At 53.8% G+C, this 27,701-nt stretch overlaps 3 protein-coding genes across 3 annotated transcripts; 1 reads left to right on the plus strand and 2 right to left on the minus strand.

Moving 5' to 3' along the window:
- Window positions 1–2,014: 2,014 nt before the first annotated feature.
- Thtpa (thiamine triphosphatase) lies at window positions 2,015–4,867 on the plus strand. The gene is made up of 3 exons (XM_051143100.1): window positions 2,015–2,153; window positions 2,721–3,266; window positions 4,740–4,867. Exons 2-3 carry the CDS (start codon window positions 2,726–2,728, stop codon window positions 4,865–4,867), a joined length of 669 nt encoding a protein of 222 aa, XP_050999057.1. The 5' UTR covers window positions 2,015–2,153; window positions 2,721–2,725.
- A 1,384-nt stretch (window positions 4,868–6,251) lies between these two features.
- On the minus strand, window positions 6,252–14,704 carry Ap1g2 (adaptor related protein complex 1 subunit gamma 2). Its single transcript, XM_051143104.1, has 22 exons — window positions 14,446–14,704; window positions 13,871–14,075; window positions 13,273–13,397; window positions 12,965–13,106; window positions 12,772–12,868; window positions 12,532–12,608; window positions 12,310–12,405; window positions 11,358–11,438; window positions 10,947–11,045; window positions 10,749–10,804; window positions 10,484–10,597; window positions 10,177–10,317; window positions 10,042–10,096; window positions 9,832–9,954; window positions 9,158–9,247; window positions 8,951–9,078; window positions 8,635–8,739; window positions 8,200–8,326; window positions 7,981–8,116; window positions 6,977–7,140; window positions 6,464–6,562; window positions 6,252–6,384 (listed from the first exon to the last, which is right to left on the minus strand). Exons 2-22 carry the CDS (start codon window positions 14,072–14,074, stop codon window positions 6,283–6,285), a joined length of 2,361 nt encoding a protein of 786 aa, XP_050999061.1. The 5' UTR covers window position 14,075; window positions 14,446–14,704; the 3' UTR covers window positions 6,252–6,282.
- Window positions 14,705–16,198: 1,494 nt separating this feature from the next.
- Window positions 16,199–24,168, minus strand: Jph4 (junctophilin 4). Its single transcript, XM_051143099.1, has 6 exons — window positions 23,662–24,168; window positions 22,571–23,120; window positions 21,070–21,841; window positions 18,216–18,334; window positions 17,408–17,943; window positions 16,199–16,365 (listed from the first exon to the last, which is right to left on the minus strand). Exons 2-6 carry the CDS (start codon window positions 22,947–22,949, stop codon window positions 16,282–16,284), a joined length of 1,890 nt encoding a protein of 629 aa, XP_050999056.1. The 5' UTR covers window positions 22,950–23,120; window positions 23,662–24,168; the 3' UTR covers window positions 16,199–16,281.
- Between the last annotated feature and the right edge of the window lie 3,533 nt (window positions 24,169–27,701).

Raw genomic sequence — 27,701 nt, forward strand, 5'->3', positions numbered from 1 at the left:
TCTGCCTCCCAAGTGCTGGGATTAAAGGCGCGCACCAACACACCCGGCCTAGACAGTCTTGAATAAGCCATTCAAGGTCGCTCAGTCCAGCTTAATGAAGCCTATGTCCTTTGCTTACTGACAGAAACACAAACAGCACATGCTGCCCCTGTATTTCTGGATCAGACCGAGGAGGTTAGAGCAAACGCGGCTGGTGGCAGGAGTGAGAACCCTGGCCAAAGTTCTGGGGGTGACCCCAGTAGAGCTGGTGGTGACCCTTCTTGCCTTCAGATAGCCAACGAGGAAAAAGGCCAGGAGTTCATTTTACAGTAGAGGAAACCGAGGTTTGCCAGCTCAAGATTGCATGGCCAATAAATAATAGTACCATGATACAAACCTCAGTGGGCTCTGGAGAGCCCAAGCTTGTTGCTACTGCACATTTTTTTTTTTATGTGAAAACAATAACAAAAACTCCTGAAATTGAGGGTGAGGATGAAGCCAATATTTTGGGTTTCTACCATGGAGCAGTTAAGTTTGTTATTTAATTTTCAATCCTCATATAACGGGGGCAGACCACTGAAAAAGTGGACACATAGGGAGCTGGAGTGGTGCACCCCCAAGGGCAATGATCTACAAATGAGGCTGAGTCAGCCTTGACTTTTGCTGTAAAGTCCAATAAAGAACAGATGAACTGCCAGGCATGGTGGTGCACGCCTTTAATCCCAGCACTCAGGAGGCAGAGGCAGGCGATCGCTGTGAGTTCGAGGCCAGCCTGGTCTACAAAGTGAGTCCAGGATGGCCAAGGCTACACAGAGAAACCCTGTCTCAGAAAAAAAAAAAAAAAAAAAAAGAACAGATGAATTTCGGGCTGAGAAGTGCTGGGGTCTGTTTCCTCCCCCACTGAGTTCTTTGGCTTTACCTTTCAGTTTTGTTGACCCAGAAAGCACTGATATTTTCTGTGTTCTTTAAGATCCAACCCAGTAGACCGGAAACAGCAGTTTCTTTAATGCTGTCACAAGTTCAAAATGCCATGTCTCTGTAGCCTTGGCTCCTGGACTCAACTGTACTTCAAGCCATTGTCTGCTTAGATACTGGCTAGGTGCTGTAGCTAGCCTCTGGGCCTTTGCCCAAGCAGTTATTTCTACCTAGGTCTCTAGCAATCCCATCATTGTCTGTCTGTCTTTCTTATTCTCCTTTAAAGCATAAGAAAGAAAGAAAGAAAGAAAGAGCCGGGTGGTGGTGGCACACACCTTTAATCCCAGCACTTAGGAGGCAGAGGCAGGCAGATCACTGTGAGTTCAAGGCCAACCTGGTCTACAGTGTGCCAGGACAGCCAGAGCTGTTACACAGAGAAACCCTGTCTCGGGGTGGGGTGGAGTGTTTTCCTCTGTAGTACCCGAGGAGGCCAGAAGAGGCGTCAGGTCCCTCCCACTCCCACTGGGGTTATTGAGATTGTGATCAGCCATGTAAGTGTGAGGAAGGTAATCCCAGAACTCCATAAGAATGGCAAGTGTACTTAGTGCTGTCCATCCGTTGCTCCAGCTCCATCACGCCTCTAATTCACGATCAGAATATATCACTTCCTCCACTAATAGAAAGTTTCCCACTCACCTTTATCCTAAACGTTCATACCAGCTTGTGTTAGATCCTCTAAAATCCCAGGAAAGAGGCAGGGCATGGTGGCTCACTCACTTGGAGGGGGATCAGGAGTTCCAGGCTAATGTTGATTACAAGAGATCTTTGTGTCAAAAAATAAATAAATAAATAATAAAATAAAACCTTAAAAACATTACAGCGGCTAAACTGAATTACTCCACTCACGGCCCAGACTAGCACTTTAGTGGGCAGGCATAAACTTGCAGTATCTTAGTGGCGTGTGTTTCATCAGGCCCACCCGCTGTCTACATCGGAAGAGGTTGGGGACTACTATTCTCTTACACCACCCCCACCCACCCGCCCCCAATCCCCTCCCGTTCAGCTTTAGGTACAGTCCCCCGGGCTGACACTAATTGCATGTTTCTGATCACCATAGCGACAGGCGGGAATGAAAGGTGAGGTGGCCCTTTGGAACTACATCTCCCATCATGCATTAAGCCCAGGGTGCGAGGCTCACGCTAAGGCTCGAGATCTTGGCCGATGCCCGGGCTCTAGGAAAGATCCTGGGTGAGCAGCAGGTGAGAGGATGCTTTCGCTCCTCTTGCCAACCGGGTTGGGTCGCATGTAACCTAGTAGACCTCTCGGGCCTAGCTTGCCACCATCACTGCCGCACCGGTCTAATATGGCCGCGGGTCCTGGGACCGGACCCGGGCGTAAAGAGCCAGGGATAAGGTCCGGAGCCTGAGACTGCTCCCGGCATTCCTCGCGGGTGTAGCGTGGGCTCCCTTCCCCCATTTCCGGGTCCCAGGAGAGGGAGACCCTGGGGTCTTGAAGAGAATCCTGGGGTTCCGCTGCTCTGTGCTGTGCGAAGAATGGCAGGCCATCCTTGGCAGTGAACCACTAGTATGGGGTAGTGAGAAGATAGGTCATCCGATGACGGCCCCGTTTTTTAGGGAGCCTTTTGGTTGAAGACACTATCAGTAGGATTTAAGTGGAGACCTGTCACCAATGTTGCAGCCCGCTGAGACCTCGAAGTAGAGTCTTGTGTCTCTGAGACAGTGTTTGTGCATCCAGGACTAGGGACTCTCTGCTGACCAGTCGTACCCCTGAACACGCAGTGCATTCTTTGCAAACCTGTGTTGCAGGTAACATGGCCCAGGGCTTGATTGAAGTGGAGCGAAAGTTTGCTCCAGGCTCTGACACGGAGGAAAGGCTGCAGGAGTTGGGGGCCACCCTGGAACACCGGGTCACCTTTCGAGACACCTACTATGATACCTCTGAGTTAAGCCTTATGCTGTCTGACCACTGGCTCCGACAACGAGATGGTAGTGGATGGGAGCTCAAATGCCCTGGACTAGCCGGCATCTCAGGACCTCACAACGAGTATGTGGAACTCACGTCGGAATCGGCCGTGGTGGCCCGGCTCTTTGAACTGCTGGGGGCGGAGGCGCAGGGGCCTGCAGGCGTGGCGGCAGTCCTGGGTAAGCTAAAGCTGCAGGGAGTAGCTAGTTTTGTCACTACACGAAGTTCGTGGAAGCTGGCCTTAGCCCATGAGCAGGAGCCGCTGCTCAGAGTGGACCTGGATTCGACAGACTTCGGCTACGCTGTGGGTGAGGTAGAGGTCGTGGTGCACCAGAAGGCCGAAGTACCAGCCGCCCTGGAGAAGATCGCCAGCGTCTGTAACATGCTTGGTGAGGGGTGCGGGGGGGGGGGGCTTTGTTGCTGTCCTTGCTTCTAATTTATAACCTCCCTGGAGGCCCCACCCCCCCCCCCCCCCCCCAGCCATAGAGTAGTGGAGAGAGAGTGAGAAGCATTTTTGTAAGGGGAAAAAAAAATTTTAGAGCGATTTTCTCGAAGACCCAGTTTGTTTACACTAATACAAAATCACTTCCTAGCCCTTAGTAGCTAACTTGGGTTTAATTCTGCCTGGTTTCCAATCTTCATCCTACTTATCTGCTCACTTAATTCCCCACGTTCTGTTTATCAGGTCTCTGCTTTGTTCTTTCTCATAGACTTCCATTTTCTCTTTCAACTTCCTACATCATTTTTTTTCTTGGCTTTTTTTTTTTTTTTTTTGAATCTTCTACGTAGCCCAGGAAAGGCCTTAAAGTTGTGGTCCACCCAGTGCCGGCATTACAGGTGTGGGCAACACACCCCCTGGTCTATGCTTTTGGCCTGGAGTAAAGACAAGAACATTACGTTTTTTGTACAGGGCAGTGGGGTACACTTTGGCAGATTTTTTTCCATTTCCATGCCTAGGTAAGATGTAGACAACTCATCCACGCATTTAAGAGGTTGTGCATCCTACAGAGCCTGACGGCCCTAGATGCCTGAGCCGTGCAAACCAGTTGCTGCTGTGAGTCAGTATGCTGCTGTCCATCAACAACACTGGCCAAGAGTTCAAGGCCAGCCTGGTCTACAGAGTGACCTCTAAGACAGCCAAGGCTACACTGAGAAACCCTGTCTCAAAAAACCAAACCAAACCAAACCAAACCAGCTGGGCGGTGGTGGCGCATGCCTGTAATCCAAGCAGTTGGGGAGGCAGAGGCAAGCGGATCACTGTGAGTTTAAGCCTGGTCTACAGAATAAGTCCAGGACAGCCAAGGCTACACAGAGAAACCCTGTCTCAAAACAACAACAAAACAAACAAACAAAAAGCAAACAACCCAAAAACCCAAAAGCCACTGGCAACAGGCAGCCGGAAACAAGCTGCTGTGAGTGCCACCCCACGGATTCGGCTCCCCTTTATTTTCCGTAGCACCTGCTTTTCTTCTTTACCCTCACCGCATTACGAAGCTAATGAGCTTTGGCTTGCGTAGATGGGCTTGAATCTTGCTTGGGAGAGACGGGTTTTAAGCAAAATGAGTCAGTTCCCCTGGCTTCACTGCACAGGATGCTGCTTTACCAGTCCTGTGTGCTGGAGGAGAGGCGTGGGCATGGCACTCCAGCCACACATCCCCAGGTGGGTCTTTGGGGGGCGGGGTGTCTCACCTCTACAGTCCAACAAGGGGGTGTGTGGGTTCCAGAAAGTGCTTGGCTGGCACCTGGATTCTCAGTACTGCTTTGCAAACTTAGGAGACCTGGCTGGGCCGGCAGGGAGCAAACAAGGTATGTCCAAGGGCTCTTTCTGTCTGCTGCTTTTCTCACTGTCCTCTTGCCTGCAGGAGTCCCAGCGCAGGAGAAGGCACCTGCCAAGCTCATGGTATACCTACAGCGCTTCAGGCCTCGGGACTATGAGCACCTGCTAAAAGCAAACAGTCCCAGCGATGCCACGGGGGATTCAGAACCCTAAAGACACCCGGGTATGGGAGCAGGGTGTACTTTCAGAAGGGAAGGGAACAAGGAAGCCTCCATCCACAGCCGGACCCACTGTGCTGCTTCCCCTCCAGCTCGGCCTAGCCTTCCACCCATTCTCAGCTTACCCTTCCTGGAGCCCTCCCTCACGGCTTCCTTCATCCGTCAGATGCAATCTGTGGGCCGCCCCTCTCCCCTGGCCGCTAAGCAGCCTCCATTGATTTCCGCTCGTGTTTATAGGATTTCCACTTAGCCGTGATCAGTAGTTAAGCACAGGAAAATCCCTTGCCACCCCCCCTCCCTTGGTCGATGCCATTGATTCTGCCAGCGGCTCTGCAGCCGCCTTACAGCTGAGTTAGCGATGAGGGGAAGCAGCAGGGATTTCCCTGTCTTGGGGTGTAGGGAATAAGCAACAACGTGGGGAGATGGTGGGGAACCCCTGACAGAAATCTGGAAATTCAGCTGGGGCTGCCGCTGTGCCCAGAGGGTTGGGTGCCCTAGGTGGCCCGTCAGAGATAAATGTGCTTTCCAACCCAGAGACGGGTAGAAAGAAAACTCATTGTTGAGGCAGGTTCCTGGGGTGTCAGAAGTCATTCTGTGGAGAAGGCTCTACCCTTGCCCCTACACATTTTCTTTCTCAAAATATGCCTTTCTGCCTCTCCCCAGCCGGCCTCGGGCTTCATAGACTTTCACATTATTTGTTGGGGAGGAAGTAGTCTCTGCAGACTGTGGTGACAAATACAGGGCCAGAGTGCCACCTGCTGGTGGCCCTCGGGGCTGTGTTACAAGCTAAGGGTGCAGAAAGATTTCAGGTGAGGGGAGGGCAGTTGTGAGGCAGGCAAGCTTACAGCTTAGCGGGCTAGAACTCCACGTGGCTTGAGCTGTCCACGCCGCTCACCTAATGGCCACTGGGCATCCCAGGATCCTCATCTGCATGTGCCATGTACACACACTTCGGACCCCACCCAACCCCAGAATAGAAAGCAGGGAGCTGGTGGGTGCAAGTGGAATAAAGTGAACAGGGCTCTTTCTAAGGAGACTCTCCTATTTGCCATCCTGTGCCATGCGGAATGAGTTAGCATATGGGTAAAATCAGATGTTTCATAGAAGGGACATGTACAGTGAGGAGAGGCTAACAGAATCCAAGCCTATTAATCAAAGTATGCCACCTAGCAACTAACTCCCCCGGAATTCCCCTAAGGCCCTATTAAAGAAACACCAGGCAGTAACCCTGGGCCCGTGAGTACTGTGGTCGTTGCTTGTTTGCAGTACATTTCTGATTTGTATGATCATTTTGCTGTTAAATAAAGTTTACTTGCTACTTTGCAATGTATACACGCCTTTATTTCCACTCTTCGAGTAAGACACCAAGAGCAGGCCAATGTACAGGCCAATGAAATGAGCACAGTAAAGTTACTGCCACGTCTCTGGAGGCAAGTTATTCACCTCAAAGATCTCCTGTACTGGCTGGCCAAAGTGGCTGTAGGTGAGGCGCAGCTTTAGTCGCAAAGGTGCCTAAAAACAACAAAGCAGACACCAGGGTCAGGCCTCTGATTGCTCCCATCTCTCTTACCCAGGGGATCGCCGGACTCACCTTGTTAGGATTGAAGATTCTGAAGAGCTGGGTGACAGGAAGGCCACCCTGAGCTGGAACTGTGTCCCCACTGGGGGCCTGTAACTGTAGCTGAAAACTCTGAACAGGGGAGGTTGGGGCATAGTAAGCCTCTGGCTGGGCTCACGCAGCCCTCCATACCCAGTGGCTCTCAAGCATTTCTGGACAGCTCAATAACTGCATCACTGCTTTCCTGGCTCACTCCACCCCCCACCCACCTCCACTGTTTTCTGTCTTTTTCTCCTGGAGTGCCTGGGCCACTTCTGAACCCTAATTGGTTTTTTGTTGTTGTTGTTGTTGTTGTTTTTCTTTTATTGAGATAATGTAGCTCAAGCTGGCTTCAAACTCACTATGTAGCCCAGGTTGGCCGCATCTAAACTCACTATGTAGCCCAGGTTGGCCGCATCTACTGATTTCCCTGGCCTCAGCTTTCTAAGTTCTAGAATTACAGGCATGAGCTATCACCCCTGGCTGAGCCCCACTTTTCCTTCAAACCTTGGGCACAGCTGCCTGGCAAACGAAGTGGGTGACATCCTCCTTTGAGGAGTTGGTGGTGGTGGCGGTGACTAAGAGCAAGGCAGGGGTTTCCAGGGGCCTCACGAAAGACAGATCCAGCTGTACGCCCTCTCGCTGAAACACTCTGACGCTGGGGATGGCAGCTGGAGGGGAGAGAGAGGTAGCTCAGGGCACAGGCTTAAAATAGCACTGGGGCTGGAGAGATAGCTCAGTGGTTAAGAGCGCCGCCTGTTCTTCCAAAGGTGTTCTTCCAAAGGTCCTGAGTTCAATTCCCAGCAACCACATGGTGGCTCACAACCATCTATAGTGAGATCTGGTGCCCTCTTCTGGCCTGCAGGTGTACATGCAGGTGTACATGCAGGTGTACATGTATACATAATAATAAATCTTAAAAAAAAATATATATATATATATATATATATATATATATATATATATATCATGTTCACCATTCATCAATAAAAATGGCGTGAGCTGAACTTGACCCTGCAACTGCCCCAGATCTAATGAGCTGAGGTCGGAGCCGACCGTTTAGTTGAGGCAAGGGAAACAACAAAACGCAAGAGAACCATTGCCGTGACGTCATACACAGAGAGTCAAAATAACTGGGAAGAACTAACTCAGCCGGGAGAGGGGAGGGTAAGGCGGCTGACAGCTGAAGCCTGAAAGGCGAGTACAAGCTCGTCTTTTGGTGTTGGGTAAAGGATGTGAAGGGTGTGAGGTGGAAAGAATTTGGGGAACTGAAGGGGCCAGCAGAGTGGGCAGTGGGCAGAGTGGGCAGTGGGCAGTGACAGGAAATCGGCTGGAGCAGACGTGGGACTGCAGACGCGGGTAAGAGAGATCATCAAATGGGACCAGCACAGAACGAAAGAAACCTTTGCCTACTGAGGTGGGTATCTCCATCCTTGGCTCAGCCAGAGAAATGAGACATTTCCACCCACCTTGCGTAACGTACGTACGGACCTCCCTCTGCTGAGGCCTACCTGGGGGTGGAGTTGCACATGGAAGGTCGAGGAGATTAACTAAGGCCTCTCCTGAGGACGGCTCCAGAGGAGGAAGCCGTTGAGCATGCCCAGAAGTGTCGTCTAGGAGATCCAGCAGGTCCAGGAGTTTGGTGGCCTGGGGGGAAAGGGCAGGAGGGTCACGGCGGGGGTTGAACGCCCACGGAAGTCCTCTTTACCCGGGTCCTCCAGCCTCCTCACCTGTGGCTCTGTGGGGACAGGGGCTGCTGATTCCAAGAGCTGGGCTCCTGCTTTGTTCTCCTTCCCTTCCTCATCAACTTGAGGGTCCCCGCGCTCCACCAGAGGCATCTTTTCGAGGATGGCAGCTCTGAGAGGAAGGAATACAAGGGTTCCTCTCTGTGAACCCCATGCTTTCTCAGAAGCTTTTGGGAAAAAGACTAAGGAAACAGAGAGGGCTGAGGCAGGCAGGGTCGCCGGCGCTGTCCCCGTTTCCCAGGACAGACTGTTGCTGGTCTTTAGACAACCGATGAGGACTGGAAACCAGCTTAGCATCAGCTGTGGACGGGAGGTGCCCACCACAGGGAGCAAGGCTAGGAGAGGCTGACACGCACCCATCTAGAAGGGAGCCCTGGGAGAGGCTAGTTTGGGGTTCTACCTGCAGGTTTCTGGACATACCTCATATGGTCATACTTCTGGAAGAGTATGTTATACTCCACGGCCCGCTGCTGCAGCTCTACGTCCACACAGCTCCCGTAGATGGACACCACCTGGCGGATGCGACTGGGCCACCGTGTGGCGTGTGAGCGCCAATGGCAGTGGGCCTTCACACACTAAGAAGACACCTAATACATGTGGCTCAAAAGCAGATCCTAAGGACTTGGGGCGGGGGGGGGGGGGGGGGGGGGCGGCAGGGGGGCGTGTGCCTCAAAAGCTGAAAGACTAGTAGGCATAGCGAAAGGGCATCTTTCAGGGCTAGGACTCCTCTTCTTACTTGTTGTCTCCCTGGAGTCGGGTGCTGAGCTTCATGAGTGCTGTGATGGCATAGCCTCGGGTGGCTGGCAGGGACATGTGGGACTGCAGCACCTTTTCCAGTAGTGCTAACACCTCCTCTTCTTCCACCTTCAGGTGGGGACAACAGGTCACGTCTGTCCTGATGAATCCTCCCCACTGTACCCACCACTCATTCCTCCGGTCTCACCTGGAAAGGCTCTGTCTCCTCACAGTTGCCCTCCACCAGGAGGTCCCCATACTCGCCAATGCACCAGGCTGCCACCTGAACCAGTGGTTGCTGTTTGGGGGGAAAGAGACATTGCTGAGCTCGTCAGAGGCCTCCACTCTTCTAGACCCTACAAAGGTCCCATTACTGCGGTGCAAAGATGCTGGGGTTGGCCGAGTAGGAAATGTAACTTCCTTAACAAGCTCTGCCTTGGCATTTTTAGCTCCTACTGCCCTCTGGTGGGAAATCACCAAAACTACATGGCTTGATCACATGACGGAGTCCTGGGAGGCTGTCATGAGGAAGCAGGGATGGTTTCTGCCCACTCGGGAGTTATAGGTATGGGCTGGCACCTGTTAATTCACTCAGCATTGGAGGTGGTAATAGAAACGGATACACGTGAAACTTTAATGTATCTCGTTTGATCTAGAAGACAGCCTGGGAGGCACGCATTCTAGGCAGTTCAGGATGCGGGACTGAAAGGACATGAAATAATTTTTATGTAGTGAGTAGTCACCAGGGCCAGGACAGAAGCTTAAGTAAAAGTTGCCTTGCTCCTTGGCCATCTTTTGGCAGGTGTGTTTGGGGGAAAAAACCATCCAAATCCTAGTGTTGAGAAGGCTTGCTGGCTGGACCTTGGGAGACAGGAGCGATACCTGGGAGATGTCCTCTGCTAAGGCGCTGTACAGGCGGCGTACGGAGTAGACATGCAGCTCTTGGGCCTCCCCAATCAGCTGCGTCAGGTTGGCCACTGCATCGTCCCTCACATGGGTGCCTGCCTGGAGAGGGGTGGATGCCGCCAAGTCAGAGCAGTGAGCTCTCCCCACTCCTGCTCGACTCCCTCACCACCACCAGCCCCATCTCACCGTGGTCAGCACGTGCAGGATGGTGTCTATGTGCCAACGCTTGCTGGGGGCAAACCTAGGGGATGTGGCTTATCAGTCCTGTCACTGTCCCTCCCCAGGCCACACCCTCTGACGCCTAGGCCTTTGTCACCTCACCTCTCTGCAGCCAACAGAATGCCCGAAGCACAGTCAGCCCGGAGATCAGGGGGACAGGACTCCAGAAAAGCCTGCAACTTCTGCATCATGGCTCGTACGTTGGAGCTATTCACCAGTGCCAAGCTCAGCTCCAGGGCCCGCCTGGCAGGAGAGAGGTGCCCATGCAGGTAGCCCACATTACCCTGTCCCAGCCTCCCTGTTCCCAGTCAGCTTTTTCGTTAGTTCTGATTCCAGATCCCCTGAGCTGGTTGGAGTTTCAGCCACCAGGCACTGTGTCCTCTGCCCCGTCTCTTTCTCCCTCACACACCTGCTAAGCGAAGCGTCTTTTTCCCGCAGGCACTCCACCACAGTGGACCGGTGACGCTGCACGGCGCTGTGATCAGATTGTACCAGCCGTAGCAACGAGGTCAGGGCCACATACCTGGTCAGAGTTAAGAGCGGCCACATCAGACAGGGGTCATCTGCCTTGACACCCTGCGTTGCCCTCAGTATAGGTAAGAGGGGGGTCAGGAGGGAGAAATGGGGAGGGCCAGGTGCACAGCGCTATGCTCAAGTAAGACGCTGGCGGTTACCTAATGTTCTTGTCGTTGTTGAGCAAGAAACGGCCAAGAATATTAACAGCTAGGACCTAGGGGAAGAAGAAGGTGGAGACGAGAAGTCACTTGTTCAGTGGAATCTCCTCCATGTTGAGGGTTAGGGAAAAGCCAGCGACCAGGGCCAGCTGGGTGGACGGGGCCACAGCTGGAGAGCACATGGGCGTGTGAGGATACCCGGAGGCCAGCCGCAGAGTGTGTGTCCATGATGGTGAGCACTGTCTCCAACAGGACCGCGTTGCCTGCATTTCGGCTGGTGTCTGTGTTGGTGGCAACCTGTGTGGACAGGGAAGAGATACATCTGTCTGCACAGGGCTCTAGTCTCCTTGTGGTTTCTGGGAGGTGACCCCCGTATTCTCTGTTCCTCCTTCAGGCCCTCACAGAGTTCCCTGAACCCCACTAGATGTGAGGGCCGGTCTGCACACTAGGGCAACAGCACAACGGCAGGCTAGATCCTCCCTCCGTGGAATTCACTGGTTTGGTGGGGCACAGAAAGGCAGTCACATGGCTTCTGCCTGACAAATGGTCACTCGAGGAGTGTCCAAGGCTGATGTGCCCTAAGAAACCACATGCCTAAGTGTCTCCTACCTGGGCCAGCAAGTCGTTCATGGTGTCACTGCTTTCTTCATGGTTCCGTCCCAGGATCCGAAGCAGACGAAGTATCTGGACCTGAGATTGGATGAGAGGGTTCGTGGGATAGTACCATGGAGGGCCTGACTCCCTCTCACCTCATAGGTCCCTTGAACCCTGGGAGGAGATCAGAGTTGCATCGAGTCAGGGGAGTTTGGAACAGGCTTTTGTTTTGTTTTTGTTTGTTTGTTTGTTTTTTTTTTTGAGAGGTTTCTCTGTGTTGCCCTGTCTGTACTGGAAATCATTCTGTAGACCATGCTGGTCCCAACTCGCATAGATCTGCGTGTCTCTGCTACCTGAGTGCTGGGATTAAAGGTGTGCATCACCACACTGGGCTTTATATAGTTATCAAACTGGATTTTTTTTTTTTTTTGATTGATTGATTTATTACATATACAGCGTTCTGCCTGCACGTATGCTTGCAGGCCAGAGAGGGCATTAGATCACATTACAGATGGTTGTGAGCCACCATGTGGTTGCTGGGACTTGAACTTAGGACCTCTGGAAGAACAGTCAGTGCTTTTAACCTCTGAGGCATCTCTCCAGCCCCCCAAACTGGATTTTCTGACATTTTGGTAGCCACCTTCCATTCCCCAGTCCTAGATGATCAGAGCAACCCTGAGTTCCCCACCTTCTTATTCAAGACAAGGACTGAACCAGGCCTGGTGGCGCACGCCTTTAATCCCAGCACTTGGGAGGCAGAAGCAAGTGGATCACTGTGAGTTCGAGGCCAGCCTGGTCTACAAAGCGAGTCCAGGATAGCCAAAGCTACAGAGAGAAACCCTGTCTTGAAAAACAAACAAACAAACAAACAAAAGACATGGACTGTGCTAAAATGGGAGACAACTACTGGCCTTGGCCTTCTGTGAACCCCTCTCTGGTCTAGGGGTACAACCGAAGGTCAGCCCACCTGCAAGAAGGGATCGCTAATTCCAGAAATGCTGTGCTCCGTCGAGTATCCTGTTGTCATCAGAGTCCGGAGGATCTGTACCAGTTGGGGCACTACCTGGAGGAAGGGCACACCCAGCCTTGTCTGAGCGTTCCTCCTTTCTTTTCAACCATCAGTCCCAATTCTTCACCCACCATCCATCCACCTTTGTCTGCCCCACGGCCTGCCCCTTCACTAGCCCACCTTGCGAAAGTGCCTGAGGGCTGCTGGGCTTCTTTCACAGAGCTCCGTGATCAGCGTGATGGTGCCCAGTAGGATGCCTGGGGTCAGGGTGGGGCAGTGAATGGCAGGCCATGGGGCAGTGGACTAGGCGGGTGTTTGTCTTGTGTGCACCACCCTTGTCCAGTGAGCTGGCTTCCCTGATTTGCTTTCCACTTCACCTAGTCCTAGCCAGAGCCGAGGTGGACAGTGAAGAGCCCTTACCATGGTGGCGCTCACGGAGCAGTGCAGCGCAAGGTGGGAGAAAGACGCTGGCCAGCTCAGGGTCCTTCCGGATCATGTGCACTGCGGTCAAAACGGCCTGCAGAAGTCACCGACTTAAGAGTTCACACCTCCTCCACACTGCAGCCTGGGAACAATTTCTAGGAGAGGCAAATGCCTAGGGTCTACGTCTCACCTTCTTACGCACATAGGGGCTAGGCTGCAGCAGCAGCTTTTCCACCTCAGTGGCTAGGTCCCGGCACATCTCCGCAGAGCCCATGGTACTCAGAGTACACAGGGCCAGGCCTTGAACTGGCTGAACCCCTTGGCTCAGGTCACTGTAGGGTCAGAAGGATGGTCGGTCAAGCCTGAGAAAACCAGTTCTTCCCAGTACTGAGAGCAGGCAGCCCCCCCCCCCCCCCCCCCCCGTCTCCCCGCGGGGATTTTACAGTCCCCATTCTCCCAATGCCCTGATTTAAAGTGCCCAGGAGCCCTTCCTCTCACTTCTTGATGCTGTTGGTAATGAGCAGATGGGCATCATGCCTCTCATCCAATAGAAGCATGGCACCAAGGTAGCCCACCCTCTTGTCTGTGAATCTCGGGGAGGCGATCAGTTTCAGGCACTCCATCTATAAGGGAAAGAGGCAGGCCAGGAAGGGCCGTGTGAAACCACAGGCACTAGCTTCCAGGCTCTAACTTCCTTAAAGCCAGATTAACATGTGAGGAATTTCATCACTCTTTGCAACCGAAGGCTTAAGAGGCCTATGCAGGAGGGGAGGTTGGGAGGGGATGAGGAGGTGCTGCTGAACGGGGACTTATAAGGTAATGAATAAAAAGGCTCAGAAACTAAAGGATTTAGCTGGGCAGAGTGGAGCAAGCCTGGAAATACCTCCACTGAAACTGAGGCAGGGCTTTTTGCGAGTTCTAGGTCAGACTGGGCTACATAGAGAAATTGTCTCAAAACAAACGAAAAAAACTGTAAGAGAAACACACACACACACACACACACACACACACACACACACACACAGCTGGGGTGCAAATACGCAAAGGAGCCCACAGGCCATCTTTCTCAAAGTTTGGCGCAATCCCAGGCCAGTACCTGTCCAAAGTGGGCGGGGTAGCCCAACATATGGACGTAGAGCAGTTTGGCCAGCTCGCGATGCCTCTGCACAGGGTCCCCATCACGGAAGGAAGCCCGAATTTGAGCGCACTCCTTCTGGATCACCTCCCGTTCCTGGGCCTGCGTCTTGGCCCCGCGAATCTCTTCAATTAGGTCTTGAAGTTTCAAGGAAGGCGCCACCATCCTGGGGGCAGAGCCCGGGTGTGGAAACGCTTTAACACGCTCTAGCCTTTTGGACAGAACTTCCCTGTGTCAAGACCTCTAAGGGCTTGCGGTCCACCGCCACCCTAAAACCGTGCTCACATTTAGCTCCCACCTGTGTCCGAATTCCACCCTCCCGCCTCGCAAGGACATCCCCACTACGCATGCGCCCTTGCCCCACCCCGTGCCTGTTTCTACTGAGCCTGCGCTGGAGCCCAATCTATTTCTTGCTTTCCTTCCGGGACTGGGTTCTCGTCTACAGTTTTCCTTAGTTCCCTGCGTTATTCCCTTCGCGAGATTTCCTGCTCCCATTCCCGTTGTTGGAGGCATCCGTTTCCCAGGCCCAACCTCACCTGTCTTCGGTGTCAACTCGGCTTCCTCTACCCCCTACCCAGCACTTCCTGGTATGGGCCAGAGCTGGGGTTGGTGCTTGGTTCGGGTCCTTCCCTCTTCCCCGCCTCTACCACGGGACCCCGCCCATCTAGGGCCACCCTGCTGAGCAGTCTTGAGATTTCTGACCTCTGCCCTGTCTTCTGCGGCGCTTTGGTAAAGGAGCTTTGAATTCAGTTAAGGATTGGGGCTCCCCCAAGGGACCTCCTTTTCCCATCTATCCCACCAGGAGACACTAAGGAAGGTTGAGTTTGAAGCCCCATCGCACCCCAAAGGAGATGACAGTTCCCCCCCTTTTTTGGAACTTTTTTATTAATATACTTTTTGTTGTTGTTAAATTTCTTTGTATTTTTTTTTTTCCTGCAAGACTTGGTGTTGGCGGCACTGTTGTATAACTTCAATCCCAAATTCCATGAAATAGAAATCAGAAGTAAAGGGGAGGAAGGGGGAAGGCAGGCCAAGGAGTAAACAGAGGTTGACTAGAAAAATAAGAAGAGTGTGTGGCGGGCATTCCTGGGCAAGGCCATTCCTTGAGGAAGGGGGTTGGCAGGCAGCTTGCCTCTGCCTCATGCAGGGAAGGAAAGGTCCCCTGGGCTCTACAGTCCCCTCTTGTAGAGCTTTCTATCCCCAGAGGGAAAGCTAGTTAACAGGGATCAGCCGGATCTCAAACAGGGCTCTTCACGCACCTCTCACCTGGGGGTTGACACCCACCTCTGCCCTGCCTGGAAGTGTGGGAGACATGGGCTTCCTTTGAGTCCATCTCACATCGGAAGGTGGGATGGGTTAGAAACAACTAGCCTTGCTGCAGCTTCCGCCACCCTTCAGCTCTTAGCATGTGCTCCCCCAACCCCCCCCCCCCGGGACTGCCAGAACTGGGGAGTGGGGTCCTTGCTTGCTCCATCGTCTCTAACCCTCTGCAGAAATGTCATCTTCAGGCCCCTTAGGAATTTATTCAAAAGGCCACAAGTGAGTCCAGACCAACCAAATAAATTTTTTAGGGGGCAGAGAAGGGTGGAGTGGTGAGTGGCAGAGTCCGAGGGGGGTGGGGTGGGCTTGTGGTGCACCATAGTAGTTGTTGCTTTTTACACTGCTCTTGGCATGATGCCCCCGCCATCCTTGGAGGGTTGAGAGGAGACTGGGTGAGGAGGAAAAGAGGGAGCACCCAGCAATCTGTTGTTCACTCCCCTTTTCCTCCCTCAGGGAAGGATCGAATTGGGCAAGAACTCAACTGGTTTCTGAGGTAAGAGTGGAGGTGACTCTTCCTGTGGCTTTCCATTTGGGCCAGTAAGCCCCAAGTGGCTCTGACCAGTGCCTGGTCTGGCATCCAGCCACCTCTTACTCATTTTCTTTCTCCCCTCCACTCAGATTCCAGGAGACCCCTCAGGGCACCAAACCCCCACCCTGGGTGAAATTCTGATTTAAAGAAAAGGCTAGGGAGGACATGGGTGTGTGGGGGGGGGGCACAGGAGGGCAATGGTCTGACTTAGATTTGTGTTATCTCAGAGAAAAGAGCAACTCTGAGCGAGAACAGCCCTTCATATGTAAACAATCTAGAGAAAGAAGGGGGTTGGGTGGGAAAGAAAACAAGGAAGACCAGGAGACAGGTCCAGAATAAATGAGACCATCTCAAAGAAGAGAGGGCAGGGAGAAGCAAGAGACAAATAAATAAATAAAGGGGCACAGAGAAAAGGAGAGTAGAGGAGAAAAACACAGCTAGGAGGAGGGAAAAGAGAAAAAGGCAGGTCAAAGTGGGTGGAGAGGCAGGCAACCAAGGCCAGGAAGGAGCCCAGGATGTTGCCTCAGGTGAGGAGCTGGGAGAACAGGAATGCCAGGCTGAGGTCCAGCAAGGCCACGGCTCCCACCACCAGGGGGTTGGCAGCTCCCTAAAGAGACAGAGGGTGAAGTGGGTTCAGTCCTTTTAGCCGAGTACAGGTGTCACCTCCCTGCCCTGGCTTTATTGGCACAAGCTGAAGGGTCCCCAGAAACGTCCCTGAGCAGATAAGGGCAGAAAGAGCCCACCGTCATTTCAGATTGTGGAGGGCTTTCCTCCTCCTGTTGCCCTCACACTTTGAAGACAGCCCGCATGGCCTCCCCCCACTGCCACCACCACGCTCCCCCACCCTCAGCATGTCATGTGGACAAGGCAGAAGGTGCCTGGCCTTAGTAGCAGGCATTGGCAGCAACAGCCAGTACCACAGTAAGGCAGAGGGAGGAAGGGGTGAGGGAGGATGTGGTTGCTAGGAGATGGGAGAAGGCCTGGAATCCAATCAGAGCAGAGGCTTCAAGAGAAACTCTCCACCTCTCCTGATTTTCTGTCTGTCCCTCCCCCCTCCCCCTTTCCCCTTCTTCCCAGGAGAAGGAGGGAGAGTGAGGGTTGGGAGGGAAAATTTTTTTTCCTATTTCTGGGCACCAAAGAGAGAAAGTATGGAGGTGGGGGTGGGGGTGGAGCAGGAAACTGGGACTGGAAATGATATGGAGGGATATGGAGGGAGAACTGGAAAAAATGTTCTGATTCCACCATTAAAATATTAGTTTGTAGCCGGGCGTGGAGGCGCACGCCTTTGATCCCTGGCACTTGGGAGGCAGAGTTCGAGGCCAGCCTGGTCTACAAAGGGAGTCCAGGACAGTCAAGGCTACACAGAGAAACCCTGTCTCAAAAAACAAAAAGACCAATAAATAAATCATGATTAGTTTGTTACTAGGGATAGGTTACTTCAGCACCCGAGGCCTGTTCCCTAGCTGTCCACTGGGAGGGCTGGGCTTGAAGGTCTCCAAGGTTCCTTTGAGCAGGTAAGTTATCACTTTTCTTAAGTGGGATATGGTCCAAGACTGGCTTGGCAGAGAGGAAGCTCCTCAGGGGATGATACTGAAATCTGGAGGGGTGGGAGGCAAGGCTCTGAAAAAGGCCACAAAACGGGAGCTTACCGGCTGGGCAGGCCTCTCGGTGGCAGCAGGCTCCTCGAACTCTTCTGTCAGGCATCCAGCATCAGGACCCCTTGAAGGCAGGCCCCTCAAAACTGGCGTGGTGACAGGCTCAGACTCGGAGGCGCCGGGGGCCCTCAGCTGCGGCGGCAAGAGTTCTTCGTCCTCCCCGTCTTCCTCACGAAGACTTCCGGAACTGTCACTGCAGCCTCCGAGAAGCGGGGAACCGACTCTGGGTCCTGGACCCTGCATCCCAGCCTCATCCTCAGCCTCGTAGCCCGCTAGTTCCTCTGCCTGCTCGCCAAGACCCCCCCACTCCTCGGGCCAAGCTTTAGGGCTGCTGAAGGGACCCCAGTTCCCTCCAGGAGGCAGTGGGCTTCGGCAGGTGGGGGCTCGCCAGTGTTGGTGGGAGGAGGCAGGGCTGCTGGGTAGTTCCGGAGAGCCCTCTGAAGGAGTCAGTCCATTTTCATATACCCCAGGGCTGTCCTCATCCAAAGGCTCTGTGTCTGAGCCTCCTGAATCTCGTCTGGGTCTGCGGCCTGAGTAGGAACAGCTAGGAATCAATGAGGGCTTGACTGGCCAGGAGCCCGAGAGGCTGCTGCTTAACTGTCAGCACTTTCCAGGGTTCTGGTTACCTCCAGGCTCACAGTTTGTCATCGCCAGACCTCAAACCTTCCAGTACCTTGTCTCACACATTCTTGGTCCCACCTCCCAGACACCCTCCAACCCTTGTTTCCCCCCCCCCCTTCCTAGATCTCCATGCCTCCCCACCCCTACCCCCCACTCCACCCCCAAGGTGCCTGCACCTCACCTGGGGCCTCTAACATGGGTTGTAGGTCCTGGGCTATCAGCTTGGCCATCCTTGCTGCCTCCACAGCCTTCTCGGCGACGCTGCTGGCTGCCACCGCTTTTAGGAGGGCGTCTGCTGCCCTGTTGGGTCCCAGGGACAAGGACTTGGCTGACCTTTCCCCACACGCTCTGATGCCCCCACCCCTGACCCCATCCTTTACAACATCACCAGGTTCGCCGGATGCGAGTCCTCATCCCTCTGCACAAAGCCAGCCGCTGTCACGCTTCAGCAGGCCAGGACAGTTCTCCTGTCTGGTTCCTTCACTTAGTCTCAGGCTGTGTACTGTCATCACACCCCCTCTCTCCTCTCACACCTTTCTACCTTTCTGTCCTGTAGTAACACCTCCTTCCTCCAGCCGCAGGGGCAGCTCCCCTTCCAACTCTGTTATCTACCCCCCCCCCCCCCCCCCCCTCCTGCTTCTGTTTAATGAGCCTTTGCTTTCTTGGCAACTTCTTGGCCAGTCGCTCTCCGCAGTCAGAACCTCCTGGCCTCCTGAGCCCTGGTGCCAAACACCTTTCGGTGGGATTTAAAGCACTGTTCTGTACTTTATTCTGCTGTAATGGCAGCGTCCCGCCCCGCCCCATCTTTTCAACTACCCCTTCCGTTGTCTACCCACTTACCACCACAAGCTTGCTTTCCTTAATCGTACTTCAACCAGTCTAGGTTTCCTGGCAGGAAAAGTTTTCATCTTGCTTTTGTTTGGCTTCTTCTGTTCCCTGGCACTGCCTCCCCCCCACTCCGATGCATCTACCAGATCTACGCCGCGCGCGCGCGCGCGCGCGCGCACACACACACACACACACACACACACAAACCCAGACCAGCCTGGCTGGTAGCCAAGACTTCTCGTTTCCCAGGTGTTGGGATTAAAGGCAAGAGCTTGGAGCTGGAATAAGAGAGGGGCTCTCTCTCAACAAATGAATCCCCTTTCCCTGCCAGGGTACACGTTTTTTCCCCCTCTCACCTTTGCAGTTACACCTGTGTAAATTCAGTCTGCCCTGTGTGCCTCACTTGCTTTCCTAGGCAGCTTCTCACGTCCAGTTCATCTTAAAATAATTGTCATTCCTTGATCTGCTACTGTTTCTCAGCCCCCCCCCCCCTTCCCTGACTCTCTCTTCCATTTCACTCTCTGCAGTTAGGTGGTTTAGAATCATCCAATTTTGTTGGTAATCCCGACGAAGGATTGTAAGGCACAAAGGAAGAGAAACAACCAGATGGACTTGCTATGGCTCTGGCTGGCTGAAGACTCATGACTCCTTTTGGTCACAGGCCTTTTTTTGTTTGTTTGTTTTTGTTTTTATCCATCTAAGAAAGGCAGTTTGTATCTGCTAGTTGGTCATGTCCACTACAAGTTTTGGGGAACATCAGATAACCCTGCTGTATTCAGGGTTTCCATAACACTTATGACTGACCCTGCCCAGTGGGCTGGGTTCCGAATAGCTCTGAGGTTCGCTGTCGGTTTGCACGCAGTTCTGCCAAAGGCCACAAAAACCTGTGGCTTTAGACATGGTGGGTGTGGATTATCAAGGCTCTGCTGTTTCCATGGCAGCCAGCAGCCAATCAGGGTTGCCAGGCTTGTTGCTGGGGAGACCAGCCAGCCTCTTCCCACTGCCTGATCTTCTAGTTAGTGAGATTAGGTTTTTTTCCCCCTCTGAGTTTGCCCATGTTCCAGGATGTTCTGCCCTGGTTTGAGGCCCTAGATTTTAGGACCCAGACACCCAGACACACCTATAGATGCACATTCTCTGGCCAGTCAGTCATCTATCTACTCAGGATCTGACAATGTTCATACTTAATCACTGTCACATATGTGCACATAGACAGCCACGTGCCCATTACACAGGTCCACTGATTCATATTCGGGCACAGCCTGCAGCCCTCTGAGGGGTCCTCATCCCTCCATTAAGGAGAGCGACACATTAACATTCAAACGTGTGTGAACTGTGTACAGCAGGGTCTTTGAGTCTCAGTCCAAAAGAATTATGGTTCTTCCTAGATCCGTGCTACCTCATTCACAGAACTATTAAGCACTTTAAACGCGGCTGCCCCGAAACGACGTGCACACGTGTAAAAACTGCACACGGCATTTTCAAGACCCCAGAAGGGATGTAAACCATATTGTTGGTTGAAAGGATACAATTTTGGAAATATGGCTTAAATACATATATTATTATTAGAATTCATTTTACTTGTTCAGCATGCCCCCCAATAGGGTTTCTTTGTGTAGCCCTGGCTGTCTTGAAACTAGCCCTGAAGACCAGGCTGGCCTCAAACTCAAGGAGATCTGCTTGCACCTGGGATTAAAGGCATGGGCCTCCATGCCTGGCTTACATTATGTTCTTACTGGACATGACTGCATTAGATAGCAAGACTCTCATCCGTGGAAACGGAATCTGATTTACTGAAAGAAAAATCTTTAGAGGCAAAACAACTCCTCCCTTCAAACCTGAGTAAAAAGAGCCAGAGAAGCCAAAGCTGAAATAAAGTCAGGGTGGGAACGAGGGAGGAAGAGACGGGAAACCAAGATGTTTCTGGGCCTGTACAAGGCAGTGTTCACTGTACCAGCTACATACCATGGCTTCCACAGACGCACATCTCCACCCAATGCACTGGGGGGCACAGGCTCCTTCCAACCTTCTGCCACCCACATGCACCCAGTCTCAATTCTAAACCCGGCATATCCTGGGGCTACAACTGCCTGGACGTAGGCCTGCTCATGCTTCCCCACTAAGCTATTGGCTTGGTTCTCTCATAAGTATAGTACCCAGAGGAATCTCCTTTCAACCCAACTTTGATCTATACATCAGATGCCCACCTGGCAGCAGCGACTTCCTGGCGCTGGCGGGCAACACTCACAGCTCGACGGGCATCTTCGACAGCCCGGTCCACCTTCTCCTTGACTTTGCCCCGTCTAAGGGCCAGAGGCAGGAGGCTGCGGACACGTCCCCCGTGCACCAGCCGGTTGCGCTTGTACTTGCCCTCCTCACGGGAGCCATCGGGACGGGTGGTGCGCCCGTATCCGTGCCGTCGGTTGCCCAGCCACTCGCCTTCGTAGCGCAGCCCGTTGGATCTCTGGCTCACTCCGTAGCCACTGCGCCGGTCCGCACGCCACTCACCGGCGTACACCTCAGTGGCCGAACCCTCGATGAGGGCGGGTGGCGCTGGGATAAGGGGCGCGCTGGCCTCGGAGCCCGGGGGTCCTGTACTGCCCACTTCGCTGCTCACCTCGCTGCGTAGAGATCCCCTCTTGCTGCCCAGGGAGCTGCGGCGCCCACCAGCCCGAAAACCGCTGAGCAGCAATGAACGGCGGAAGAATCCACCTGCTGCTGGGGTGCGCTTACGAGAGGATGCCCCATCGGGGTCCCCTGGCCCCGCCAGCACGAAGCCACCTCGGGAGCCAGAGGCTGGGCTGCCTCCTTCATCTCCTGGTAGGGGTAGGGGCGGAGGTGGCGTCGGGGGATCACTGTGGCCCGAGTCCAGGGAGGTGCGGCGGGGTGAGCGCAAAAGCGCCGCCTGGTGGTAGGGTACACTCTGGCGCACCCCGAAGCCGTGGCGTTTCCCGGCCTGCCATTGGCCTTGATAAGTGCCTGTGGATGTATAGGAGAGAGTCACAATATTTCACTGGGCTCCCAAACCCAATAATTCGTGGCCCCAAAGCCCTTGGTAGCCCAAGCGACAAGTGAGAGAGGTGGAAGCAGTGACTGTGGAGGTCTGGGAAGGAACAGGCCAGGCTTCGTTGGTAGGTGTGATAGAGCAGATGAAGACAGGTAGGTAGTGTAACATGTGGATTTTGGCAGTGTCAGCGGACTGGGGAAAAAAGGCAGAGAAACAGGCAGGCTGGAGTATATATATGAAGGACCGGTGGCCCAGAGGCTGTGATGGGCAAGCTAGCAGGTGGTAGTGTGTTTAAAAAAAAAAAAAAGTCACGTGACAGGCAAACAGGTCGGCAGGCTACGAGCTGACCGAAGATTGTACGTTAAATGGGGAGGGTATCAGGCAGGTGGAAAGGGCAGGTGGGAGGGGCAGGGAGATTGGGGTAAGGGAGACGCAAGCAGAAGACTGTCAAAGGAGGAAATTTAAAGGTGGGAGAGGCAGGAAGATGGGGGCTGGGGTCCTGGGCTGAGGCATAGTGTGAGGGACGGACGGACGGGAACATTGGATACAGAAGGCTGGCGCACCGCACGCATATGGCTGGGGAGGAGGATGGAGGATGGGAATAGCAGGGCGTGGAAGGCGGAGGGCTAGGGAAGCACACGCGCCGCAGGCCGGCGGGAGGCGCACGCGGACGGGCAGACAGTAATGGGCCGGGCCCGCACCTCCATCGGAGTAGGTCTCGGTGCCGTAGCCGTCCTGGAAGCCGTCCTTCCAGAGCCCGGCGTAGCGCAGGCCAGACACGCTCTCCCACACGCCGCTGCGCCCCTTCAGCCCGCCCAGCCACTCGCCGCGGTAGGTCCAGCGGCTCTTGCGCTCCACGCCCAGCCCTTCGCGCTTGCCCTGCTGCCAGTGGCCCTGGTAGCTGTGTCCGCCGGGCCCGGTGAAGACACCCAACGACTCGAAGCCGTGCGCCCAGCAGCCGCTGTACTCTCCCTGGGCGCCGGGCCCGGTGCACACGCCGTAGCCATGTGCCCGCCCCGCCTCCCAGCCCCCCACGTAGCAGCCCCCGTCGTCAAAGTCGAACTTGCCCCCCGGGGACATGCATGTAGTTGGCGCGGCCTCAGCCCCCCGGCGGCTCAGCGCATCCTGGGGCTGGAGAGCCTGCTGGGGGCCTGAGGGCCGGGCGAGGCCTGGGGGCGGGGGCAGTTAGACCGGGGCTGGGCGGGGGGCCCCAAGCGCGGGCAGGCAGGGCTGGACCCTCATCCTGAGTGGCTGCGGAAAGAGAGGGGTGCAAGTAGAGAGTGAGCCAAGTGGAGAGCCAGGTCCCCTTCTTTGCATGCCGATCCCCTGCCGGTAGCTCTAGGGCATCAGCACCGCCTTCCAGCCCTCCTCCCATCCCCCCTGGGCAGCATCTTTCAGCAGCTCCCAAGCTGAGAGGGCAAGGGGCTTTCCCATTCCTCCCAACTTGTAGAGGGCGCCTCTGGGGACTTGGGGGTCCCAGCCCTGATCCCGACTCCTACTTCTCCAACCTAGAACCCCAGAGTGTGGAGTGTGGATGCAGTTGGTGGTAGGGGAACCTGGGAGGGGCATGGGCAGGGTCTTCAGACACCTGCTTTCCCGGCTATTTGGACCCCTCTGCGTTCATTCTTGGGCTTCGCTAGCACGCCCGGGTGCGGGGGAGGCGGGAGGTAAAAATGTAGCTGGAAGACCGGACCCAGGTGGGCCGATGGTAGAATTGGGGATGTTGGGGTGGGGGTGGGGGATGAGGGTAGGGATGGGCAGACCGGCGAAAGGGAGGGGACAGGTTACTCACCATGTGGGCTGGGGCTCAGGCTGCCTCCCGGGCGCAGTTTCCATGGCAGGGTCTCTGCACTCACACCTCACCCGGACGAGCCAAGCCCCTTCCCTTCCGAAGAGACTGCTACAACCCAGAGAAGGAAGGTGGGGGAAGTATGGGCGAGTCCCCTCTCTCCCTCGGCTGGAGGTGCAGGCTAGTGTGGGGGGTGAGGTAGTGGCAGGGTGGAGGGGGGGGGATGAGGATAGTGTAGGGGAAAAATCTGCCTTGAACGGAGACAGCAAAGAGGAGCTGGGAGCCGGATGGGAAAGAGGAGGGGGCTATCAAGAGGGGGTGTTTTTATTTTTTTCTCCTTCTTATGGTTGGGAGAGGGGGGTGAAAATCAAAATTCCAATTCCATCCCAGCACAAATCAATGTTTGCTCCAAACCCAGCATCAAGGGGGAGGCTGGGCCAGGCAGATTTAAAGGGGCAGAAGGGAGCCGGGAGGAGAAGAGAGGGTGGGGAGAGGAGTCGCTGGCAATGATGGAAAAAAAATAATGGGGGCGCGCTACCCCTGAGGTGAGGAAGAAGGCAGGTGGCGACGGGAAGCTTAGAGACCCCCACGGTGGAAAGAAACCCTGGCATGCAGGCAGGGAGTGGAGTGAGGCGGAGGGGAGGGGAGAGGAGCTAGGGGGAGGAGTCTGAGCTTAAGATGGGGAGGCAGGGGGGGAGGCCAGAGCCAGGCGGGGGAGGAGAGATGCTGGGGGAGACCGGGAGGGCGAAAGGAATACAAAGAATGAGGTGCAGGGGTGAGGACTAAGGCGGGGGGAGATACACCCGAAGTGGGAGCTGGCAGGGGAGACCCATGCCAGGACTGAAGAAGGGTTGGGAGGAGTCCGGGAGGGGAACAGGAACAGATAGGGAGCTGAAGAGAGCGAAAGAAGGGTTGTGGTGAGAGGGAGAAAGCTCTGCAGAGAAAGGGCAGGCGTGGGAATAGGGATCCAGGCAGGAAGAGCCCAGATTGAGACAGGAGGTCCGGAAGTGGTGTTTTTGGGGACCCTGGGGAGAGGGATGAACCTGCCAGCTGCTTGGCCCGAAGCCAGCAAGCATTCGAGCTTGCATGGCTCTGTCTACTCGGCTCAAACTCCTCCGTGAGACAGCGCCCACCCTCTCACAGTTTTAGAGGTAGCTTGAAAATGGGGCCCTGTCGGGAAGCGCAGCAAAGCTACTGCGCACCATCCTCTGCCATCACCAATTGTCTCCCTCTGAAGGGGAGTGTCAGTATTTTAATAGGGGGATCAAGTTTGAAGAGGCCATCAAGATGTTGGGGCTCTGGAGTCTTCTGTTTTGCAATATAGAAGCAAAGATACAAAGGTTTGCTTGAGCAAGCTTTTGCTGTGGCCCCTTCAGCCCACCGACCTGTTTAAAAAAAAAAGGTTTATTTTTATGTACAGTAGCGTGAAGGTATCAGATCATTTAGAACTGGCTACAGATAGGTGTGGGTGCCAGTTGGGTTCTGGGACTTGAACCTGGGTCCTTTGGAAGAGCAGACAGTGCTCTTAACCACCGAGCCATCTCTCCAGCCCCCATACCCTCTTTCCCTGTCCACTCACCAGAGTGACATCACACTAGATCACAGTGGTACTGACAGTAGACAGCACAAGGTGATTTCTGTTATTCCCTCCCTCCTCGGCCTCCTCAGGCAGTTTCCACTTTAGTGTCCGCCCCTAAGCCTTTAAGGGAAGGAGGCAACAGTGTGACTGACCAACCAAGTATACTCAGCTGCTTTTATTTTAGGGCCTGGTGCCTGCTCAGTGCCATACCTGACTTAAAGAGAACTAAACCTGGGGGCTTGGTGGTGCACGCCTTTAATCCCAGCACTTGGGAGGCAGAGGCAGGCAGATCGCTGTGAGTTCGAGGCCAGCCTAGTCTACAAAGTGAGTCCAGGACAGCCATGGCTACCCAGAGAGACCCTGTCTCAAAGAGAGAGAGAGGGAGGGAGAGAGAGAGAGAGAGAACTAACTGTGGAGGGGAAGTCATTCACCAGGGGCCACATAGTAGAGTTGGCAGAGCTAGAGTCGGAACACCGACCAGATTTTTATTTTTCTTGATGCTGGGAATTGAATAAATCACATGTTCCACCACTGGACTCAAACTAGCTTGGGATTATTTGAGCCCTTCAATTCCTCCCTGGAGTCTGTGCTTAGGTCCATCCCCTAAAGTCGGGGTTACATTGGTATTTTGGTAAAATAAAAGAGTACAAACATTGGAACAAACAGGGATTTTTCTTGTACACCCTATACGCACACACACATATATACGTATATAGTGTGTATTGTGTTGTGTGTGTGTGTGTGTGTGTGTGTGTGTGTGTGTGTGTGTGAGAGAGAGAGAGAGAGAGAGAGAGAGCGAGAGGAGGGAGAGATCGAGATCACAGGGCAGCTTCTTCAGAAGTCACTGCCGTCTGTCTGGAGACAGCTCTTGCCTCTGCTGTGTAATGTACTCCTGGCTAGTTGGTCAGAGCCTCTGATGAGTCTTCCTGTTTCTGCCTCCCATTTTCCCTTAGGAGTGCTAGGCTTAAAGATGTGGGCCACTGCATCTGGCTTTTTACGTAAACTCTGAGGATTGAACTCAGGTTGTAGGCTTGTGTGGCAAGGGGCTGAGCCACGTCCCTAGCTCACACTGTGTTTTTCTGAAAGTTGAAGCCTCCAGCATAGAGACAACTTTTCTTTTTCCTTTTCCTTGAGACGGGGCCTCATTATGTAGGCCAGGCTCACGGCACTCCCACTTCAGCCTCCTGAGTGCTGGGGTTACAGGCAATGCCACCACACTCAGCAGGAATCACATATTTAAAGCCCTTCTGAAAACAGGTACTGGGGATAGCATAGTGGCAGAGCATGTGCCTAGCATATACAACGTCCTGAGTTCAATCCCCGGCACCGAAACCAAACAACAAAAAATCCAAGGCCCATTTGACAAAACCATGGTGGAGAGTTTGTTCATTCGTTCCTTCGTTCGTTTCTCATCAAACATCTCCATATGTGTCCAGGAGGTAGAGACTCAGTGGCATGTCCTGTAGACTTTCTCGGTTAGTAGAGGAGACAACTGACAAGCCACAGCAAGTTCATAGGGTGGGACTAGGGCATAGGGATGGAGCTTAATTAAGGCTGTCTCCCCTAAGAAATAGGAATTCAAGACAGCTCCACAAGGGAGTTCCAGGGCAGGTACAGCCGCACTGCTTGTCCTAGGTGTTCTTTCTCCACAGTGTCCCCTCTCTCTCTCTCTCTCTCTCTCTCTCTCTCTCTCTCTCTCTCTCTCTCTCTCCCTCCCCCCCTCCCTCCCTCTCTACACACACACACAAACACACAGAGATACTCTGGGAGACCTGTAACCTATTTAATTTTTAATTTAAATTTATTATCAATGTAGAGGTGTTTTGCCCGAGTGCACGTCTGTGTACATGTGCCCATGGAGGCCAGAAGACAGCACTGGATTAGATCCCCTAGCGCCGGAGTTACAGACAGGTGTGAGACACTAGGCGGGTGCTAGGGATCAAACCCAGATCCTTTAGAAGAGCAGCCAGTGCTCTCAATTGCCAAGGCATCTCTCTGCCCGTCTGTCTGTCTGTCGCAATGCTAGTGACCAGATCCATGGTCTTCCCCATGAGGTTTTCTTGCTTCCCCTCCTCATTCTTCCCCTCCCCTCCCCTCCCCTCCCCTCCCTCCCCTCCCCTCCCGTCCCCTCCCAGTCCAATCTGCTCCCTCCTCTCCCTCCTCCCACTTTTGTGAAGTAGGGTCCCACTCTGCAGCCCAGACTGTGGCCTCAAATTTGCAATTCATCCTTCTGCTTAGGCTGAGATTAAAAACATATTCCTTCAGATCTTGTTTTTTTTTTTTTTTTCATTCTTATATTTATTTATTTACTTTTTTTTTTTTTTTTTTTTTTTCCGAGACAGGGTTTCTCTGTGTAGTCTTGGCTATCCTAGAATTGCTTTGGAGACCAGGCTGGCCTTGAACTCACAACGGTCCTCCTGCCTCTGCCTCCCGAGTGCTGGGATTAAAGGCGTGCCCGGCCACG

This window comes from Acomys russatus, chromosome 3, assembly GCF_903995435.1.
Source record: "Acomys russatus chromosome 3, mAcoRus1.1, whole genome shotgun sequence".
In the NCBI taxonomy this organism is placed as follows: domain Eukaryota; kingdom Metazoa; phylum Chordata; class Mammalia; order Rodentia; family Muridae; genus Acomys; species Acomys russatus.

Excerpts from the sequence above, each read along its gene's own strand:
- Jph4 (XM_051143099.1), bottom strand. The coding sequence starts at position 22,949 with ATGTCCCCGGGGGGCAAGTTCGACTTTGACGACGGGGGCTGCTACGTG. Across the intron at positions 17,944-18,215 it reads ACCCATGTTAGAGGCCCCAG|GCCGCAGACCCAGACGAGAT; the intron begins GTGAGGTGCAGG and ends GTTCCTACTCAG. Across the intron at positions 16,366-17,407 it reads CCGAGAGGCCTGCCCAGCCG|GGAGCTGCCAACCCCCTGGT; the intron begins GTAAGCTCCCGT and ends CTGTCTCTTTAG.
- Ap1g2 (XM_051143104.1), bottom strand. The coding sequence starts at position 14,074 with ATGGTGGCGCCTTCCTTGAAACTTCAAGACCTAATTGAAGAGATTCGC. Across the intron at positions 10,805-10,946 it reads ACTCTGCGGCTGGCCTCCGG|GTCCTAGCTGTTAATATTCT; the intron begins GTATCCTCACAC and ends TTCTTCCCCTAG. Across the intron at positions 6,563-6,976 it reads GCCAGGCAGCTGTGCCCAAG|AGTTTTCAGCTACAGTTACA; the intron begins GTTTGAAGGAAA and ends TCCCCTGTTCAG.
- Thtpa (XM_051143100.1), top strand. The coding sequence starts at position 2,726 with ATGGCCCAGGGCTTGATTGAAGTGGAGCGAAAGTTTGCTCCAGGCTCT. Across the intron at positions 3,267-4,739 it reads CAGCGTCTGTAACATGCTTG|GAGTCCCAGCGCAGGAGAAG; the intron begins GTGAGGGGTGCG and ends TCTTGCCTGCAG.